The sequence below is a fragment of the Pseudorca crassidens genome, chromosome 21 (assembly GCF_039906515.1).
Source record: "Pseudorca crassidens isolate mPseCra1 chromosome 21, mPseCra1.hap1, whole genome shotgun sequence".
Classification (NCBI taxonomy): Eukaryota; Metazoa; Chordata; class Mammalia; order Artiodactyla; family Delphinidae; genus Pseudorca; species Pseudorca crassidens.
The window spans coordinates 29,211,198-29,230,775 of NC_090316.1; the positions used below are offsets into that span (position 1 = coordinate 29,211,198).

Sequence of the window (19,578 nt, forward strand, 5' to 3'; positions counted from 1 at the left end):
TTAATTTTGCTATATCCAGAGCAATGTTTTGTCTGGAAGCTGAAAAACTGGGGGGAATCTAATTAAGTAAATGCTATTTAGAATTCCATCATCTCCCCCCATACACCTTTTTTTTACACATTACGCAGAAAGAAAATGAAGATAGGTTCGAAACTGCCAAGTAAATACTTGACTGTAAAAATTAGCACACAAAATACTTCTTAATAAAATGATGCATACAGGCCTTCCCTGGTGGCGCAGTGGTTGAGAGTCCGCCTGCCGATGCAGGGGATATGGGTTCGTGCCCCGGTCCGGGAAGATCCCACATGCCGCAGAGCGGCTGTGCCCGTGAGCCATGGCCGCTGAGCCTGCGCGTCCGGAGCCTGTGCTCCGCAACGGGAGAGGCCACAACAGTGAGAGGCCCGCGTAACACAAAAAAAAAAAAAAAAAAAAAAAAATGATGCATATAATATTGAGTCACTTCACTCTATATTTTAAAAACTGTGCTCCTAGGACATCCACATGTAGGAGTCACAGGTTACAAGTAGCAAATAAAGTCAAGTGGTTGGGCTTTGCTCCCACACCAAATGTCTATCAGAGCAATTATTTCTTTAAGTTCGTGTCCTATATTGAATTTTCAAAAAATCTTACATTTGGAAAAAAAAAACATTCTACAGCTTAAAGGAGTCTGAATGCCATCAAGTTAATCCACGAAGCAGATAAGGTTTTTAATAAAAGATGTGTTTGAACCTACTGATTTCTGTAAGTGGGGAAAATAATTCTAACTGTAAGCAGAAATCAGAGTGCACTATTTCCCCTAAGGAATTTCAAAACATTAAAAAATTTTCATCCTAAACTGTAAAATTATTATAAGCGTTGCCTGGGTATAAATGCTGCTAGGAATGTATCTTAAGGGCATGATTCAAAATACAGAATAAAACATTATTTAGAGACATACTTTGCCATATTTATCATAAAGAAAAATTGAAACCAACTAAATGTTTAACAACAGATAAATCATTAAATAAAGTATGTTGCACCCGAACCAAACCATGCAGTGTTTACCGAGCGTTTGTAACATTGCTTCAACAAATTCCTGACCTAGAATATTGAATTTATAAAATGCAGGGTATACAGTGGGTTGTATAGTTTCTTCTCAATTTTAAAATTTGTATGAAAAGCATCCAGGAAAGAAAAAGAAACGCACACACATTTATAATGTTCAATGTCTAATACTAGGCAATAGTCTCTAATATACCTTCCCTAGGGCTGTGTAGAATATTGGTACCTACAAGTCAGACTGTCTGGGTTTGAATCCAGGTTTTCCCACTTTTGTGTCACAAGTTCTCCTCTCTGGGCCTCAGTTTGGTTATTTATAAATGAAGATAATAATGGCATCTATTCACAGGGTGGTTGGGAAGGTTAGACAGATCAATAGCTGTAAAGTGCTCAGAACAATACTAAGAACTCAGTAAAAATATTATTCTTTCCTCCCATCTGGCATGCAGTGATCACTCAATGATAGTTTATTTAATTATTTTGACCATTGTATCACTGCTTTGAGTAAAACTGCCCTTCCAAGTCTACACACTGTTTTCACCAGGAGTTTAGCAGCTGCTTCAGAAGGAGGGGAGAGTCACACAGAGCCCAGTCACCAGGAGGCAGCCTCCTTCCCCAGGTTTCCACCCCTCCTGGGGCTGGAATGAAAGGGGGCCCAGATCTTTTGCTTCTGTTCTTGTAGCCTCACCACCACCTACGTCACACCTGAGACCATCAGGAGATTAACCTCTTACATCCTTCATCCTTAGGTACTGAAGACACTGGAAGGAATGCTGGTCTCCTAGGTCACCCCTCATCCCCTCAGACCCTCATTCGCTCAAAGTTCTACAAAGCTCACGTGTCTGACCCCGACCTCTCCCAAGCTCTTAAAACCCTTCTGCTAGGTCCTCTGAAACTCAAGGTCAACTATCAGGAAAACTTCCTGCATCTCAGCCACTTCTGAGGTATCCCCTCACTTCTTCCTCATGGAAGCCGGCTGTCTTCTGAGAACGTTGCATCATGAAATCCTCCCCAAGGTCAATGTTCAGCATCCGTAGCCCAAGTACCACTGTCCCTAGAGCTGGACGACATGCCCACCAACATGCATCTCATTACGACTTCTGGACCACGTTTGTTCTTTCCCCAGCGTGGAGTCTCTCGTCCTCAGAATCCAACACCTTCTTCCCTGGAGTCATCTACAACATCCCCTGGGCAGCCCCACTAGTCCTTGCAGATGTTTACTTCTGGCTCAGTTTCTCCAGCTCTACATTTGTCTTGATTCTTGCTGATTTCAGTATCGAGTTAGATCATCTTCTGAATATTGGCCTCTCAGTTCATTCGGCTCCTCTTCCAAAAACCTAACCCCACACAGTCATTCATTCCCACCATCACCCTTCATCTTCTCAATACCAATAAATGATCATTTTCCAGAGCTGCAAGGTGGGGTGTCCCATTCTCAGACCTCCACTTTCTATATTTCCAGGTCACTGCCTCAAATACCTTAACTTCAATATTTCTTTGACACCGATAGACCTACAGTTCCCTGATCTTGACATTTTTTCACTTCCTTCCCCTCAGGCCCCTCATGTCCCCATTTCTCCCCTTGCCATCCTCAGATTTCATGGCCATCATTTCAGTCATTGCCTTGGGTCTGCCGTAACTCCACTGTCAACACCTTAGACTCAAATCAGGGCAAATCCACATTTTCTCCCTTGGTAAACATGGCTGGAGAAAAACCCAAAACAAAAATACACTAATGGGTCTAACTTTAAATTAAGGACCACATCCAAGTTGGCTTTCAATGATGACATTCCTACTTTGTACCCTTCATCCATTCAGTCCTCTTTCAGGGGGAATGACCATTTTGTACCCTCCTCCTCATTCACCTGCCAGCATCTCCTACCACATCCTTAATACTACATGGTGATTTTCTTTCCTATTTCCCTAAGAAAACAGAAGCAATCAAAAGAGACATTTTACAATCTGTTGACACCATATTTGATCACCTATCTGCTTTTCTGCTCATAAAATTTCCTTCCTATATGAATGGTAAACGCTCTTAACCTAGGGTTAATGCTGTCTGTGCTCTTGCTTTCATCCCTGAACAAGTTTCTAAGCCAAACCTCCCAACAAATGATCATTTACCCTTTTTATTGGAGAACTGCTCTCAGCATACAAACATGTTACAATTTTCCCCATTCAAAAAACGTTTTTTAAAAAGCAACTATCTTTTGATTCCACATCTATTTTCCAGACTCCATATCTACCTTTAACTTTATTTATAAAAATCCCTCTCCCAGCAACACATCTCAAGAAATGTATATAATTGCAATCTTTAATCTCTTCCCATCCTCTACTGAACCCACTTGAGTCAGGATTTTGTCCTCAGCGGTCCACAAGAACTGCTCTTCTCACGTCAGCCACACCAACAAATCCAATGGTCAGTCCTCAGTTCTTATCTTATACAAGCACTCAACAACATCCCACAGTTATCCATCTCCACCTCCTTGAAGGATTTTTCTCAATATACTTTTAAAACTTTCTTTTATCTTGAAATAATTGCAAATTCATAAGAAGTTGCAAAAATAGTCCAGGGTGATTCTGTGTACCCATCTTCCATTTTCCACCAATGATTACATCATACAAAGGTATAGTATAGCAACAAAATAAAAAAAAATGACACTAGTACAACGTGTACATATGCTTTTATTCACTACTACTTTATATACTACACACGTGGATGCCTCTAATCTTATTGACCATTTCTTCTCAATCTCCTCATTATTTTGATTCCATCTCCCAATCCTTAGTGTAGTGCCCAGTATTCAGTATTTGGACCTCTTTTCTTCCTAACTGCATTTACTACCTGGGTGATCTCATCTAGTTTCAGTTATGTGGATGTAAATACGGTACATATGTTGACAGTTCTCAAATTTGTAGTTCAATTCCAGATCTCTGTTGAATTTCAGTTTTTGTATCCACCTGCCAACCTGGCATATCCATATGGATGTCTAAATAGCATTCCAGACTTACTAACCCCCAAATCATATTCTTGACCTTTCATTTTCCAAATCTGAAATTCCCTTTCTCCCTTTCAGTAAATGGGAACCCCATTCTTCCAGTGGCTTAGATAAAAATGGTGTCATCCATGACTCTCCTATTTCTCTCATATCCTGTAACCACTGCATCGTAAAATTCTACTGGCTCTTTCTTTAAACCGTATTCTTTTTTGTTTGTTTGTTTGTTTCATTTTTATAGCAGCTTTATTCATAATTGTTAAAACCTGGAAGCGACCAAGATGTCCTTCAATAGATTAATGGATAAACAAACTCTGTTGCATTTATATAATGGGATATTATTCCGAAAACTAAGGAATTGAACTACCAAACTACAAAAAGACATGGAATAGCCTTAAATGCATACTGCGAAGAGAAAGAAGCCAATCTGAAAAGGCTGCATACTGTATGGCTTCAACTATATGACATTCTGAAAAGGTAAATCTCTAGAGACAGTAAAATGATCAGGGGTTACCAGGGTATCTGGTGGAGGGAGAGGTGAACAGGTGGAACACAGAGGATTTTAAGGGCAGTGAAGCCATTCTACATGATACTGTAATGGTGGATATATGGCATTATGCATTTGTCAAAGTGTATCGATATCATTTCATCAGTTGTAACAAAGGTACCACACTAATGTAAGATATGAAGAATAGGAGAGACTGTGCAGGGGGCAGAGGAATTAGCATATAGGAACGCTCTCTAGTTCCTGCTCAAGTTTTCTGTCATCTTAAAACTGCTCGAAAAAATGAAGTCTGTAAGTTTTTTTTTTTTTAATGCAATGATAAAGAATAAGAATGATAGGATAAAGAGTGCCCTGGGTCAGAGGCGGGAGGGAATCTACTGTCCAGTAGGTCTTCAGAGAAGTCTCTCGGAAAAGGTGACCCTTCTAAGCTGTATTCTTAACCCAAATGCATTGTGCAGCCTTCCCTGCTCCTACTATCTCTCAACATGACATCATCCCTCACCTTGAAGACTGCAGTGGCTTCCTAACAGGTTTTCCCACTTTGCCCTTCCCACCATATATTCTTTGCTCAACAGAGCAGCCAGCGTAAGGCTCTTACGTTCAAGATGAGATGATGCCACTTCTCTTGTCAAAACCCTCCCATGTCTTCCCACGTTGCTCAGAATAGAAGCTAAAGTCTGTACGATGGTCCACGGGGCTCCCAGGATCTCTCAACGCCCATCTTCTCTGACCGTTTCTCCCAGATCCACACCACTGTCCAGTCTGCTCCACCATACTGGCTGCTGCATTATTCTCCACTCACCCTGGGGTCACTCAGGATCAAAACCCTGGCTGATTCCTTGATCTGGACCATGCTCTTGACATTCTCATACAGTTTAATCTCTCACCTCTCCGAGGGGTCCAAATAATGCTGGTTTGTCCAAAGGTAGTGGTTTCCCAGGACATGGGGCTTCCGGTGCTAAAACCAGGACAGTCCAGGGCAAACCAAGCAACTGGTCACCACAGCTCAATCAAATGTCACTGTCTTAGTGAGAGCGTCTGTGAACACGTACTACAATTGGATATGTGACATATGTATTTGTTTTTACTCATTGTTTTTCGATTTATGTGGTCTACCTCTACCCATTAAGATATTCTCATGGCAGTTGGCATCTTTCTTGTTTTGTTCGCTTTGTAGCCCCAGCGAAGAACTAATGTAAGCGAACTACAGCCTGTGGGCTACATACAGCCCAGTATCTGTTATTGTAAATAGAGTTTTACTGGAAACAGCCATGCCTATTTGTTTAGGTAGCGTCTATGGAGACTTTTGCTCTAAAATGACTGACTACAGTAGCGGAAACAGAGACCATATGGCTTGAAACACATAAAATATTTGCTATCAGGCCCTTGACAGAAAAAGTCTAGTGACCCGACTGTTAAATGTATCTGACATCTTGTCTCTCCTGGATAAACGTTTCTTGAAAGAACAAATGAACAAATACAAATAGACAGCAGATATATTCTACTGGCAATTAAAAAAAAAAAGCAACTTTGGGGCATCATTTTAATGCTAGTAAATTCTCAGCAACTTAAAAGGAAATACTAACATCAAAACCAAGAGTAATTGTAGTGAAAATACTTGTGGCATGGAAATTTGTTCAGCAAATTTGCAAAGCATAAATAACATTCTGAGAATTCTATCCTTAGGAAATAATCAAACAAGAAACAAAAGCAATGTTATATGTACAGAGACACTAATTATAGCATTATGTGTAGAAGCAAACACTGGAAACAATCATTATGTTCAATTATGGGGAGAGAGAGAACTATTCCTTTGTATAATATTGAGGATATTGAGAAGAAAATGCTGTCAGTTAAAACTGAAATGTTTATGATTTAATACCAATCTTAAAAAGAGAAAACAATGCACTATGCTCTCTGACTTTAGTCTCTAAGAGCTTTTCAGAGGATGAACTGGCCTCCTTCGGTCTCCATTTCTGTTCCATTCTAGCTCTTCAATGATAATGATTTCAATAATAATAGCTATTATTGGTATTAAGTACTTCAAGCATCTCATTTAAACTTTACCAGTCCCATGAAATTAAAAGTAGTTTTAATCCAGCTATATATGTACAATCCAAACGGAATCACTTTGCTCTGCACTTGAAAGTAACACAACATTGTCAATCAACTATACTTCAATTATAAAAAAAAAAAAGTAGCATTAATCCAATTCAACAGATTCAGAACCAGAGGTTTTGCAGACAGCTTGTCCATGGTGTTGAGCTAGTAAGTAAGAAATGACCTTGAATGACCAAGACCTTGAATGACCGAGTCCTCGCTATTAAACACTTCCATCACTGCCTGTCCCAATGAATGGCATTTAATTGGACGTGTGTTTTTTTGGGCACTAGACAACTTCAGCCCTGCAACCTAATACGGTACTTACATGGAAAAACAAATCATGGAAAAATACTGTAAATTGATCCACAAAATGATTTGTATACAGGCACTTATGACTATGCTTTAAACCAGTTCCAAGATTGTATTTAATGAGATAATATATATTTAAAAAAAGAGTGCTTATCAGAAAGCCTTGTATCACAGTGAAATGCAAACCATGTAGACCAGATTTACTCTAATAATGTTGACATATGTTATTGATATTTTTTTTCAATTTTGGTAAGACTTAGAGTTGGTTATTACACAGTATGCAAGAAAAGTGCTGAAAACTCAATTGCCTAAAGCCATTCAAACTTTATTTAGATCTGAGTTTCTTATATGAAGACTACCTCATTCAATCTTACTTTGCAATGCTTGGTCCTGACAAGAAAGATCATCTGAGATTCATTTTACAACGTTACCTCTGTAACATAACTGATGAAAACCCAGCTGTGTTTTAAATATCACAGAATTGATCGGTACCCGCAAAAAGCATGACTTCTCTCCCTTCTCCTCCCCTCCAGCTACATGTTCTCCCAGCATTTGTCTTCCCCATCATCACTAGTGGCAGAATGTCTGCGATTAAACACCCTGAGTGACATTTCGTAAAGCGCTGGCCAGTGCCACGTTGTCATCTCCAGTCACCTTATGTAAGGCTTATCAGTTAAAGAAACTTGCAGCTTCAGGCACTGACATCCCTTGTTTAGCATGTTTTATTAAAGGTATTGCCGAGACTGCTCCTGGTACTATACTTGGTGGCATGTTTGCATGCTCTCAGTCATCCTTCCGAGGAAATACAACTGTCCTGAAATGCATAAAATCCATCAACTCTTCAAAAAAAGCAAAACAGCTGCCGTATCCTACACTCTTTAAAACTCTCAAGTAACAGTGACACTGTGTTTTGACACTTTTAGGTGAATATTTATCTTAAATGCTTTTGTTGAGACAGAGAGAAACAAGGTCAGAGTCTTGGTGAGTAAGCAGTTTTAGTCCCTGATCATAACTCACTTATGGTTATTCTTCAGTGGTTTACAGATCACGCTTCTCAACAGAACAAAAGGAAAAAACAAAAACACCTCTCCTTACCCACGCCAAGCAGAAGACACAACGTGAGAATGGCCTTTACCACCTACTGTGTCTGCAGCCCTGGACAGGATCCCTCACATCTCAGGGAGTTAGATCCCTCATCTGCAAACTCTCAGTATCAATATTAACCTTGAACACTTTTGGACAAGAAAACATAAACGAATGTATGCCAAGTTTATAACGCAACACCTGCCGCAGAGATCTGGTCTAAATAAAATGCTTAGCCATGCTATTTCTACTTCCCCCTGGCTTTCCTTCTTTAGTAATTCATAGTGGCTGAAAAAGATTCTGTTGGCCAAAAACGGAAAACAGGGAGGGAAGAGTTACTGGCCAATCACGTCTCAGGTAGCTTCTATCTGGTCTCAAGGGCCTCCTAACACCACTCTGCCTGGAACCAGTACCCTGCAGGTTCACGGAGCCCAGATGCCAGCAGCATCCTTCAGGCCTCACCTTTCTGCCCCCACATGAGAATTCCTGCGAGGACAAATTGGCGGTAGGGAAGGATTTAGGGTTGCGACAGAGAAAGAGGAAAGAGGACCAACTTCATGCAAAGAGAAGCCTTCCCCAGAGAAGGAAGACCATCCGACTGGGGCAAATGGATCCCTGCTTGCCTCCTGTGCTCCAAGACTGACTTACTCTACAAAGAAACAGCTGCAGCAAGTCATATGTTAGCCTTTAAAATATAATAAGAAAGATCCTACTGCCAAACAGCTCTCTTTGGGCTCAAGGCTCTCTTGAGCTGGGTTTATACATCATGTTGTTCATCTGAAAGCCCTGAGGCTGTGGCTGGTGGTAGCTCCCATCAAGCCCACAGAAAACAGTTTTAGCTGGTGCTTGCTTTGAACCACAGGCTTCTGCAGAAAATACTGAGACTGGCAGTCACTCTTCCCTGCTGGCATCTTACTGCCCTTATATTTCTCTTTTTAGGCTCGTAATCTCTGAAGGGCCTGCAGGTCTGCCAGACACCTTCTCCTGCATTGCCCAAGGAGCAGGTGGAGAAACGGGAGGATGCTAGAGACCACCAACTTCCATCTCCCCCGGAGAAAACCAAGGCACACGCTTCATCCTCAGAAGCAGGACATCCCCAGACAAGCCGTGTTCTCTCTGCCCCTTCCCAGATTCCTCAGGGCTCAAGCACCAATCCCTCAAGAAGAAAATGTTTGTCTGTCTAATCCAACTTCAAATATTTGTTCCCCAATGAAAATGTAAGTTCCTTCTTTAAAGGAACCTATTTTTTTTATTCTCATAAATTAAAAGGGAAAGAGCCGGGCACTGCAGTGCCCAATGGCATAAGACACCAGGCCCAGATTCCAACTCTCCCATTCACTACTGTGTGACCTCAGAAAAGTCACCTCACGTCTCTGTGCCCGAGTCCCTCTGACTGAAAAGCAGGATCAACGATAATACAAAACTTGCAGGGTTATTGTGAAAGTTAAACACAAGAATATTTGTAAAGCATGTAAATGATGTCTGACATTTGGTCATTGCTACAGGTTTAACTGTTATTATCACCGCATCTTTTTCTTAAAAATCTACAATTTGAGTGACCAAGCTGAAATGTCTATCATTAGATAACAGATGCTCCTCCATGTGTTCCTTATTAAAAATACGTTGAGTTTGATTGATTGATCCCTTAAGAAAAAGGTTGATTGATTAGTCGCTTAAGGAAAAGGAATCTAGAAATAATCTCCAGCTGACTATTGCCAAATCTACATTTTCGATACTGTCATACTATTTATATGCATATGTGTATCTACACGCACGCTGTATACATGGCTTTTGTTTCCTTATTGCAGCCCAAGTAGTGACACATAAAACACAATGACCTGTCCTGACACGGACTCACCCTTTAGTAGGCACTTAACTGGCTCTTTGTCTGAGTCTCTATTCATTCAGTTTCTCTTCTTAAATCAGCCTGGTAGTTGTTGTTTTGTTTTGTTTTGTTTTCCCCAAATAATTTCAGTAATGCAGAAAAGCCATTTGTTTAAGAGCTACTAGCGCTGAGATCCTATAATCTATTTGTCTCCAATCACTTAAATCTGAATTTGCTTTCAAAACTGGAGCGGGGAGAAGATAGAAGCAGTAATTACAACAGCTAATACATATAGAACTTCACTGTGTCGAGTTCTCTGTTAAGGATGTTATCTGGATTATCTCATTTAATCTTTACAACAGATCTGTGAAATAGGTACTATTACACAGGTAGGAAAATTGACGACAGAGAGAGAAAATAACACTGCACAGCCCATAAGCATCATGCTAGATCACCTGCGCTTTATTCACCTTCTTTATGTGTTAAAGACTTTGCAGGATGTTTTGCATATGTCATTTCCCTTAATCCTCATACTAACACTGAGAATATCAATCTTTTCAAAACATTTGCTTTTCTATTGACGATACTGTGTAGAAATTGGGTGTGTGGTCTCGTAGCTAGGTTGCTGTACGAACATCTTACCGTAGTATATGTAGTAGTTTATAGATGGAAAATAAGTGTGAGAGAGGAATCCAATGTACTTACAGTAGCATAGACCATAACTGCTAGGTCCCAGAATTGAACCTAGTTTATTTTCTCCCTAGAATCACTCTTATTTTTATTCTTTTATACATCTGGAGCCATACACGCACAAAGCTATTTCCAATTCTTTGCCAACTCCACTATATAGCTAATTAGCCTCTTCTTCAAAGTTTCCCATAACCTTCGTTCATCAGATCCCAATATCATCTCTTCCCAAAGTAAGATAGTATCTGAAACGAGATTCCTTTTGAGAAATCTTTTTGGATTACTGGAGAGCTAGGCTCACCGTGATCTTCTGCTTAAAAGTAAAAGTAAAACTAGGCTTCTCCTTTCCGATACCATTCAGCTCAAATCTGTTTCAGCAATTGCCGAGAAGTTAAAGGGGAGAATTCCAATCAGAGAATGGCATACATGTGTGTATTTCAGACCCATTTTCTTATGAGTCCTTATCATAAAACTACAACTGTATACTGAACCCTACATCATAAGTGAAAGTGACATGTACTCACAGCACCAGAACTCTGCATACATTAACGATTGTTGTGGATAGAAAAAAAGAAAACTAAAATTCTTCTGCTTGCTAAGTCTGAACTGTCTGAAACAGTAGATACTAGCATACATAGCTAATGAGAACATGCGGCTAGTTCACCTTGAGAAATGATTTAACTGTGAAATACACGTCAGGTTTTAAAGACTCAGGGAAAAGTGCAAACTACTTCATTAATATTAATAATACTGATTATGTGTAGAAATGGTCATCTTTGGACTATGCTGGGTTAAGAAAATGCATTCTTAAAATTAAATGCACCTGTTTCTTTTTACTTTATCGATGTAGTTATTAGGAAATTTTAATTACATAATTGGCTCCCACTTGTGGGTTGCGTTATATTTCTAGCGAACGGCACTGATCTAAATACTGAGGACCTGGGAGTTTTTCTTGGTTAGGCGTGTGGCAGTTGGACAGCCCCGAGGCCCTGGCTGAATGATGACGGTCACTGCCCCCCACCAGCTCCATCACACAGAAGAAGGATGCTCTGGGCTACAACCTAGCTAATTCCGAACATCTTTGGCTTTTCCCCATGCTGTATGTTATCCTTCTACTCCAAAAGATTATGAATATAGTATCTTCCCTCAAATGTTTCACTTGTGGATGCTTTTTTAAAGACCTGTTTTTTTTTTTTCTCTCTCTCTCTTTTTTGACATATGCCTGGAAAACTTATTACTTTTCTAGTTTGGAATATTTCTTTTCAAGCAGAAGCCAATAATATGCTTAAAATAATGAAACGAAGCTTTAACAATTCTGGGAGGAAATGGTTTCCACGTATAATTTGATACTCAGCTAGACTGTCCATCAGTACGGATGCAGACAGGGACTATTTGCAGGCATGCTAAAGCTCAAAGGGTTTTCCTCCAAAGCAACCTTTCTCAGGAAACTATCTGAGATGAAACAAAGAGAAAAGAGGACAGGATTTACAAAATAGTGAACAGGTTGAGTGGAACAGGGAAGAAGTGTCAGAAACACTGCCTTATAACAGACCTACAAGCCAGTGCTGGACCCTCTGAGGGAACAGGGAGGGGGAAGTGATGGATTTGGGGAAATGAGGGCAAAAGGGGTACAGACAAGGGGACAAAGGTACAATATGCTGAGACTGGTGATGACCGAGACTTCAGGAACAGCAGAAGACGAGTGTATGCAAAATACGATGCAATCTGGTTTACGTTAGAGAAATGTCAGTGACCTTCAGGAAGAAGAACAGAGTTCATTCCCAGCAATAATTCAAATAAGTGTAAAGTAGAAGATATCTGGATTACTGGGATGAAACATAAGTTTTATAAATCAACAAGGGGAAAAAAAATAATTCAAAAATTTAGGACAAATAGAAGGCAGTCACGGCAACAGGCCAGCCATTTACCAAATCTGCTTTTTCTTCTGCCTTGTCGTTCGAGCTTTCCTTGCAGTTAAGGACGCCCACATGACTGAGTCTAACCAGTGTAATATACGTGTGGGAGGCCTGCCCATAACAACCCCAGGCTCCTTCCTCCCTCTGCCAATGGATGGAGACAGAGCTGCCAACCCTGACTGAAAGCCAGACACAAAAGTCCCCAAGTCACCGCTCAATCAAAACCAACCCCAGTCAGAAATGCGCATTTGGGGTTTAACACGCAGAGCAGACAATAGTAACACTGGAGCCTGCTACTGTTACATTAACTAAACAAGCAGAACGAGAAAGTCTTGGTCCAAATGTGGGGGGAAAAGGTAACTGTGGCATTATTATGAATAACTGAGGCTAAGAAAGAACTCATCTGATCTGAACTCTCTTTGAGTGGCACAGGGATGATGATGTTGGAACAGTATGCACGCAGTTGTAATAACACGAATGTTGTTTATTGCTATCCAGCCTTCAGACAAATTAAGAAGGACTTAATTACGAGCATAGAATAAAACGTACATGTTCACAACTCTGATACTGCAAAAGTGCTATTACAGCTGAGAGCACATAGAGGAAGGAAAGTATTAGAACATTTACTGGAAAGAGCAGAGGCAGTGATAGTCACACCTTATACAGTGGACAGGCGAAAGATGCTGTCAAAAATGAAAGAAATAAGGTATAAACGGTCGAGTGCATTATTCAGATTTATAATGTTTAGAAATCTAAATTAAATTGGAAGAAACAAGACATGGTGAATGGAGTGATAAAATTACAGTAACACTCATTGCAAGATGTCCATTTAAAAAGTTTTAACTTGATAAAGCAAGAAAGAACAGTATAAGCATATATACGATAATGACAAAAACGGTTAAATTTTATTGAAATGTCTACAGCCTAAGGATGTTCCTTTTCACTATAATCCCTTCAGTATTATTAAATTTTTAAATTATGTACAAATGCTACTTAATCAAATTTAGTAAGAGTAGAATGATAAAATCAGAAGGACAGCTGTCTTGCTACAAAGTTCAAGTCATAAACCAACATATGTCAACACAATTGAAGCTTTAGTTCCTTACCTTCAAAACAAGACTACTATTACTTTCCCTGCATACATCTCAAGGTGATTTGAGGTATACACAGGATCATACATTTGTGGGTTTCAGCATATTTACAAATTGACATTGCATACATATAATTTTTAGATGCCTTTCTACCGTAGTTCATATGAGTCGTGCACATAACGTTAATACAGGCTAATCTATGAAGCGTAGAATATACAAAAATAAGTTATTTAGGACAGCCTGTGAATGGGAATGTCCAGAGCTATGACTTTAGGGATCTCAGCTCTGCAGTAGCTGCTAAGAATTATTTTCTGAAGCATACTTGGCAAATACAAAGTGCTCCATCACTGAAAGAATTAAGGCACATCAGAAGGTAATGTTTGGGGAAGGGGGAGCAGGCATCTCTGGCTGAGAAGACTAGTGTTTGCTTAGAGCTGGCTTATTTCAGGCGGCATATGCCTGATGCAACCATCCTATCATCTTTCCAGAGCGTAAAGGAGCCTAGCCTTTTCCAGGACCAGAGATATAGCTCATGTCCTCAAACGTATATACATTTCCTATGTGATTATATCCATGGAATAAGACAGTTGACGTAAGATCACACTAATGCTTTCAACAACGAGATCCAGAATTGGAGAGCTGCAGTGGACGGAAATGCTCACTGAAGGGACCAAAGGGAGATGGTTTCAGAACAACTTCCCCACCTAATGGTGGACTAATGTGAGGACAGGACCACTTCTCCCTGGGGATTTCTCCACATCAGACAACAGGTTTCTTACGAAGGAGCATTTTCCAAACGCAGCTCCTGACCTACTTCCTTTCTGCCTTCTCGGACAATCTTATCACAAATCTGGAGACAAGGACCCACCGTGCGCATTTTCCATTCAAGGAGAACACCTTCTCTTTTGGATTTCATATGCTACGGCCCCCTATTATATTGGAGCTCAAAGTCATTCATGATCATTCCTGGACCGTGACATTATAGTCTTTGTGATTTAGTAACAGAATAGGGGAAACATAAATTAAGAAGGCATTTAAATTCTGAGTTGGGAGCATACGTCATTAAGTAGATCTAGTTTTTTTTTTCTTTTTCTTTTCCCCTTTTTATGTTTCTCCTCTAAATACACACCACACTTGCAAATACAGAAACAGTACATCTTTGTAAAGATCAGAAGGGACAATAGGAACAATGTGCAATAATGAAGGGAGATGAAGGAAGATACAGACATTCAGGTGAAAACTCAAGGATAAATGAGGAAGACAAAAACACACCTCCAGAAGGAGACAATCTGAACTCTCATCCTTGAAAGAAGTCGGTTTGATGCTGGTCTCCTGTTTAAGGGAATCAGCTTTAAGTAAATCTGGCTGAACTCCCACTTCATTATGCACTGACTTTATTAAATATATGGCTATATCCTTTTTCTTTAAAGAGCACCGCGTGACTCTAGAAATGATACATTTAAGTGTCATTGTTCAGGTTAAATACTGCCACTTGGAGTTACAATGTAAAATTAGGAAAGGGTCATTGCAAAGATTCAGCGGTGTTACTCTTAGCAGCACTTTAAGATGACTCAAGCAATTCCTGGAACAAAATATCTAGGATGTTGGGGAAGCAGAAATTACACTCATTTCATTTTTTAAAATGATCTAAGTCCATATCGCTGAAATTAGTTTATCTCCTCTAGATATGCCACATCTACACATCTATAAGAATTCGATTATCGACTTTTTTCTTTATGATCCAGTTACCCAAAATCAATGACAAACTGTGTTGTATCTTTCAAATCTGTTACATAAAAGAATTATATCAAATTTAATGCCCTTTGAAATGTTACTATCCCAAGCACTGAAATAAGCATAAATTTAATAATCTATAATATAGAAGAAAAGATAAATATTATGATAAAAGCACCTTGATATGATTTAATAAATTGGTGACAACATAGGAAAGATTATGAGCTGACTGTTACATCAACTTTGACTTTGTAAGTTTTATAACTGTGAAATTTGTAAAGACCCTTCAATTCAGAAGAAAATGCTTGGGGAGGTATGAGCAAACAGAAACTGGCGTAGTTACTGTTAATATTTATTTTTGCATTTTCCAGTTTATAATAACTCCTCAGTTGATGCCCAGCATATTTCCACTCCTCTATTAAATGTCTGAATGGGGGATTAGGTACAGCATTAGGGGTAAATAGCTATGGATTCGGATAATTTTAAGGTAGAAGCAAGGACATAGTCACACAGTTTTTATGACTGTGAATTATGTTCTGGGGGTTACAAACTAGTTGAGGAAACGCTGAAGACATAAGGTTAAAATATAAAATAGCAACAAAATAAATGCTCAAGACAAAAGGACTTGGGTTTTCTTAAAGAATTTAAAAAGGGGTTGCAATGGTTAAAAAAAAGGTGACTAAAATTTGGCCTTAAGTGTGAACTTGACAACTAAGTAAGATTTATGGCTTTAACGGAGATGAAAGGGAAAACTTCATAACAGGAAAAAATGAGTGACAGTTTGGATTTAGGCATGGAGTGGTGAGCTGGTTAAGGAACTCTTTGGGAAGAAACCCTGCTTTGTAGAGTTTGCTGATTTCTGGTGTCAATACTCCCACCGTGGAGGGGATGCCAAGCTAACAGCTTGGTGTGAGGAACACAGCACTTGGGGGAGACGCACACAGCTGGCTTCTGGGAAGTCAGATCAAGCAAAGCATCGCGTGGAGACAAAAGGATAACATCTGTGTCTGGGAACACTAACGGATGAAAGGGGACAAGTCAGTTCAGACGAGGTGATGGAGCACGGGGGCAGCGTTTTCAAGGGTTTGCACTTAATTCTCGTTGAGTCACTGATGTGGTCTGGCTGAGAGAGCACAGGTGATGATGAAGACGTGTGTGTTGGGAGGGGGACTAAAGGAGGAGAGTGTCGGATGAAGGCTGAGATTCTGGATGTGGCGCTCATTTCACCAACTTGAAGCTGGTCTGGGTGAGAAGAAAACACAACTGGAACGGGAGAGCTGGTGTGGGAAAGGGGAGACGTGAAAGACAGTCTGACAGAATAAAAGGGGCAAGCAGGGCAAAGTGGAGAGAGTGACTGCGTTTCCACGGAGTGAGTATCAGATACACAGTGGTAGAAACAGGGAAAAAGGAATATATTTAGGATATCCAAGTGACAGCATCCTTAAACAGTATCACTTAGTTGAGGGGATCAGGGGATCAGAAAAGACAAGGGAAGGGACACAGAAATCTGGATTTTGAGGACACCACTGTTTTGACAATAGAAGATGTAAAATAATTAATAGCACTAAGGAAAAAAAGAAGAGAGATACAATAGACCTGCGGAACATGCAAGAAAATGAGCATTTCAGGAGGAGTAATGGATGTGCGTGGTAGAAAACATCCACAGCAGGAATTTCTCTAGGACACAGGGATGATTTGAAGATGGTGGATCTGACCTCTGGTAATTACCAGCTGGAATACCTTGAACAGGTTATGTTTCCCATCTAACCCTCAGATGCCTCACGTGTAAAATACTTCTTTAATAAAATACCTACTGTGAAGATGACACATGAAAAAGTAATGCCTGCTCATAACAAGCAATCGGTATGTACTAGTTACCAGCTGTAGTATTAATGGCAGTAGTAGTAACAGTACTAATACTAGTTGTAGTTATAGTATAGTAGCAGCAGCAGCAGCAATATGCCATAACTAAGATAAGTCGCGTTGGGAAGATCTCATGCGACTGCAACGCGTAACAGAGATGACAAAAAAAATAGAAAAGTATTCATTAAAGTATATAGACGAAAATATAAACAGACTGATGAAAACAACACATTTTGATATGAGGACTTAAGCTAAGGCTGTGGATTTGCCTGGTTACATACATGAATAAAAAGTTGGACATGGGTTCTTGTAATAAACTGTAATGGAAAATAATTGAAAAAAAGAATATAGATACATCCATATACAGAGGTATCACCAAATCACTTTGCTGGATACCTGAAACTAACACAATATTGTAAATCAACCATACTTCAATAAAAAAAATTCAGACATGGGTTTGTGTCTTAACTTATCCTATGCTATCTTTTGGAACCTTTTGAAAATTAAAATTTGCTTCTTTACCTGTTAAATGAGTGTGAGTGTTTATTATTTCAGTGGGGTTTTGTGAGAATTCAGCGATACGATTCAGGTAAAGCACTTAGCACATTTTCTGAACTACATTAAGACCTCAATAAATGTAAGCTACACTTTTACATTTGAAACCATAAAGTGAGTTTTTTCTTAGGAAAATCAAAACCTAAGAGTCAAAGCATGCCCTTTCCTAAAGTTACTGGATCAGGAAAATAATGTCACAGAAAAGACTAAATATCACAAGGCTTCCAGAAAACTGATTCTAATCTTGCAACAAATCATAACGAGGAACACTTACACTGGTGCAATCCTTTATGGTCTATCTCTAAAGCCCGAGAGTGTTGCAAGAGTCTTCCCATGGTATAATTTAACTATCAAGGGGTATCTGCCGTTTTTAATGAGAAAAAGGTAAAAAAGGAAACTTCAAAGCAAGGAGGCCATAAATGTGTGCATTAAATCTTAGAATGCTATGACAGTAAGTGATAAAAATAGGTAGAAGTCCACAAGGTTTGAGAAACAGGATGAAGAAAAATTTGGATGTTTAAGGAACATATCTAAATTTGTTATTGACTTCACAGGGTGCAGTCATGGTTTCTTAGGTTATGGACAATATTGCTTTAGGGAACAGAATGAGCTGACATGGGAAGACCCAGCGTGATGTGTCTTGCTTTCGTTAAGTGGAAACTTTTCCAGTGTCAATTCCAAAGTCATTTGCTGAGTCCAGGTGTCAGCTCATCACACACCCTCCCTGTACAGCACCTACCTCTGCAAAATGGGGCTGGAAAGTCCCACGATGCTCCATTCCCAGGGCTGACGATGCAAGTCAGAATGGCGTGACCTTCCAAGATGTAGCCAGAGAGGCAGCTGTACCGGATCTTGTCTCCTATGTTGAATCTTGTTCCGTGGAGAACTCCTTTCAGTATTTCTCCAGGATTTCCACATGTGTGGCTGGGTAAAACTATTGGGAGAAAAAAAGAGGAGAAAGAAATAGAAGTTAAAGGAAGATTTTCGACTGAGATCAATTTATATCACAAGACATGGACCACTTTTGAACTACTAAAGTTAGCAAATCTAGGACAAAAATTCTCTTAATTTTGTCAAAAAATTAAACAGAGAAATGGATTTGTGTTTTGTAAAATCTGTAATTTAGTACTTCTGTAAAGAAGTATTTAAAAAGTATACGTAAGTGGATTTTGTTAAGAGGGGAAGATACAGCTCTGCTTAGATTCAGTGTTCTAAAGGACATCTAGATTATTTTTTTAATTATGAGATTCTACAGTCCCACATAGTTAGAAATCAGATAATACAGCAGAATATAGATAACTGAAAAAATAACAGAAATACAGCATGAATGAATATCCATGCCATATTTTTCCTTATTCCTCCAGGACCAGCACTGCCTGATACACACCTGTAATAAGTGTTCAATCAATGTTTGATGGATAAACAACTGAATTAAATAATAAATTAAAGCTGTCATTTGCTAATCTATCAGACTTTTACAAAAACTGTACCACTATTACATTCCAAGCCGTCTGTAAGGATCTATGCGTTTGGAGTGTCTGATTCACAACAAAGTTTTTTTATTTTTTATTTATTTTTTTGTGGTACGCGGGCCTCTCACTGTTGTGGCCTCTCCCGTTGCGGAGCACAGGCTCCGGATGCGCAGGCTCAGCGGCCATGGCTCGCGGGCCCAGCCGCTCCGCGGCATGTGGGATCCTCCTGGACCGGGGCACGAACCCGCGTCCCCCGCATCGGCAGGCGGACTCCCAACCACTGCGCCACCAGGGAAGCCCCACAACAAGGTTTTAAGTATCAGTTTTGACAAGGCAAGTACTGTCTCACTTGCATTTCAGTGAGATAGCCTTGATTCTGGTCTTTCTTGACCTCCTCACTT

At 39.7% G+C, this 19,578-nt stretch overlaps 1 protein-coding gene across 2 annotated transcripts in view; it reads right to left on the reverse strand.

Annotated features, from left to right (window-relative positions):
* CSMD1 (CUB and Sushi multiple domains 1) overlaps positions 1-19,578 on the reverse strand; it is a 1,750,344-nt gene that overhangs the window by 859,246 nt on the left and 871,520 nt on the right. For both annotated transcript variants that reach the window (XM_067722119.1, XM_067722118.1), the window contains exon 4: positions 18,445-18,639. In XM_067722119.1, the coding sequence (XP_067578220.1) occupies positions 18,445-18,639 (195 nt within the window). The remainder of the gene's footprint in view (positions 1-18,444; positions 18,640-19,578) is intronic.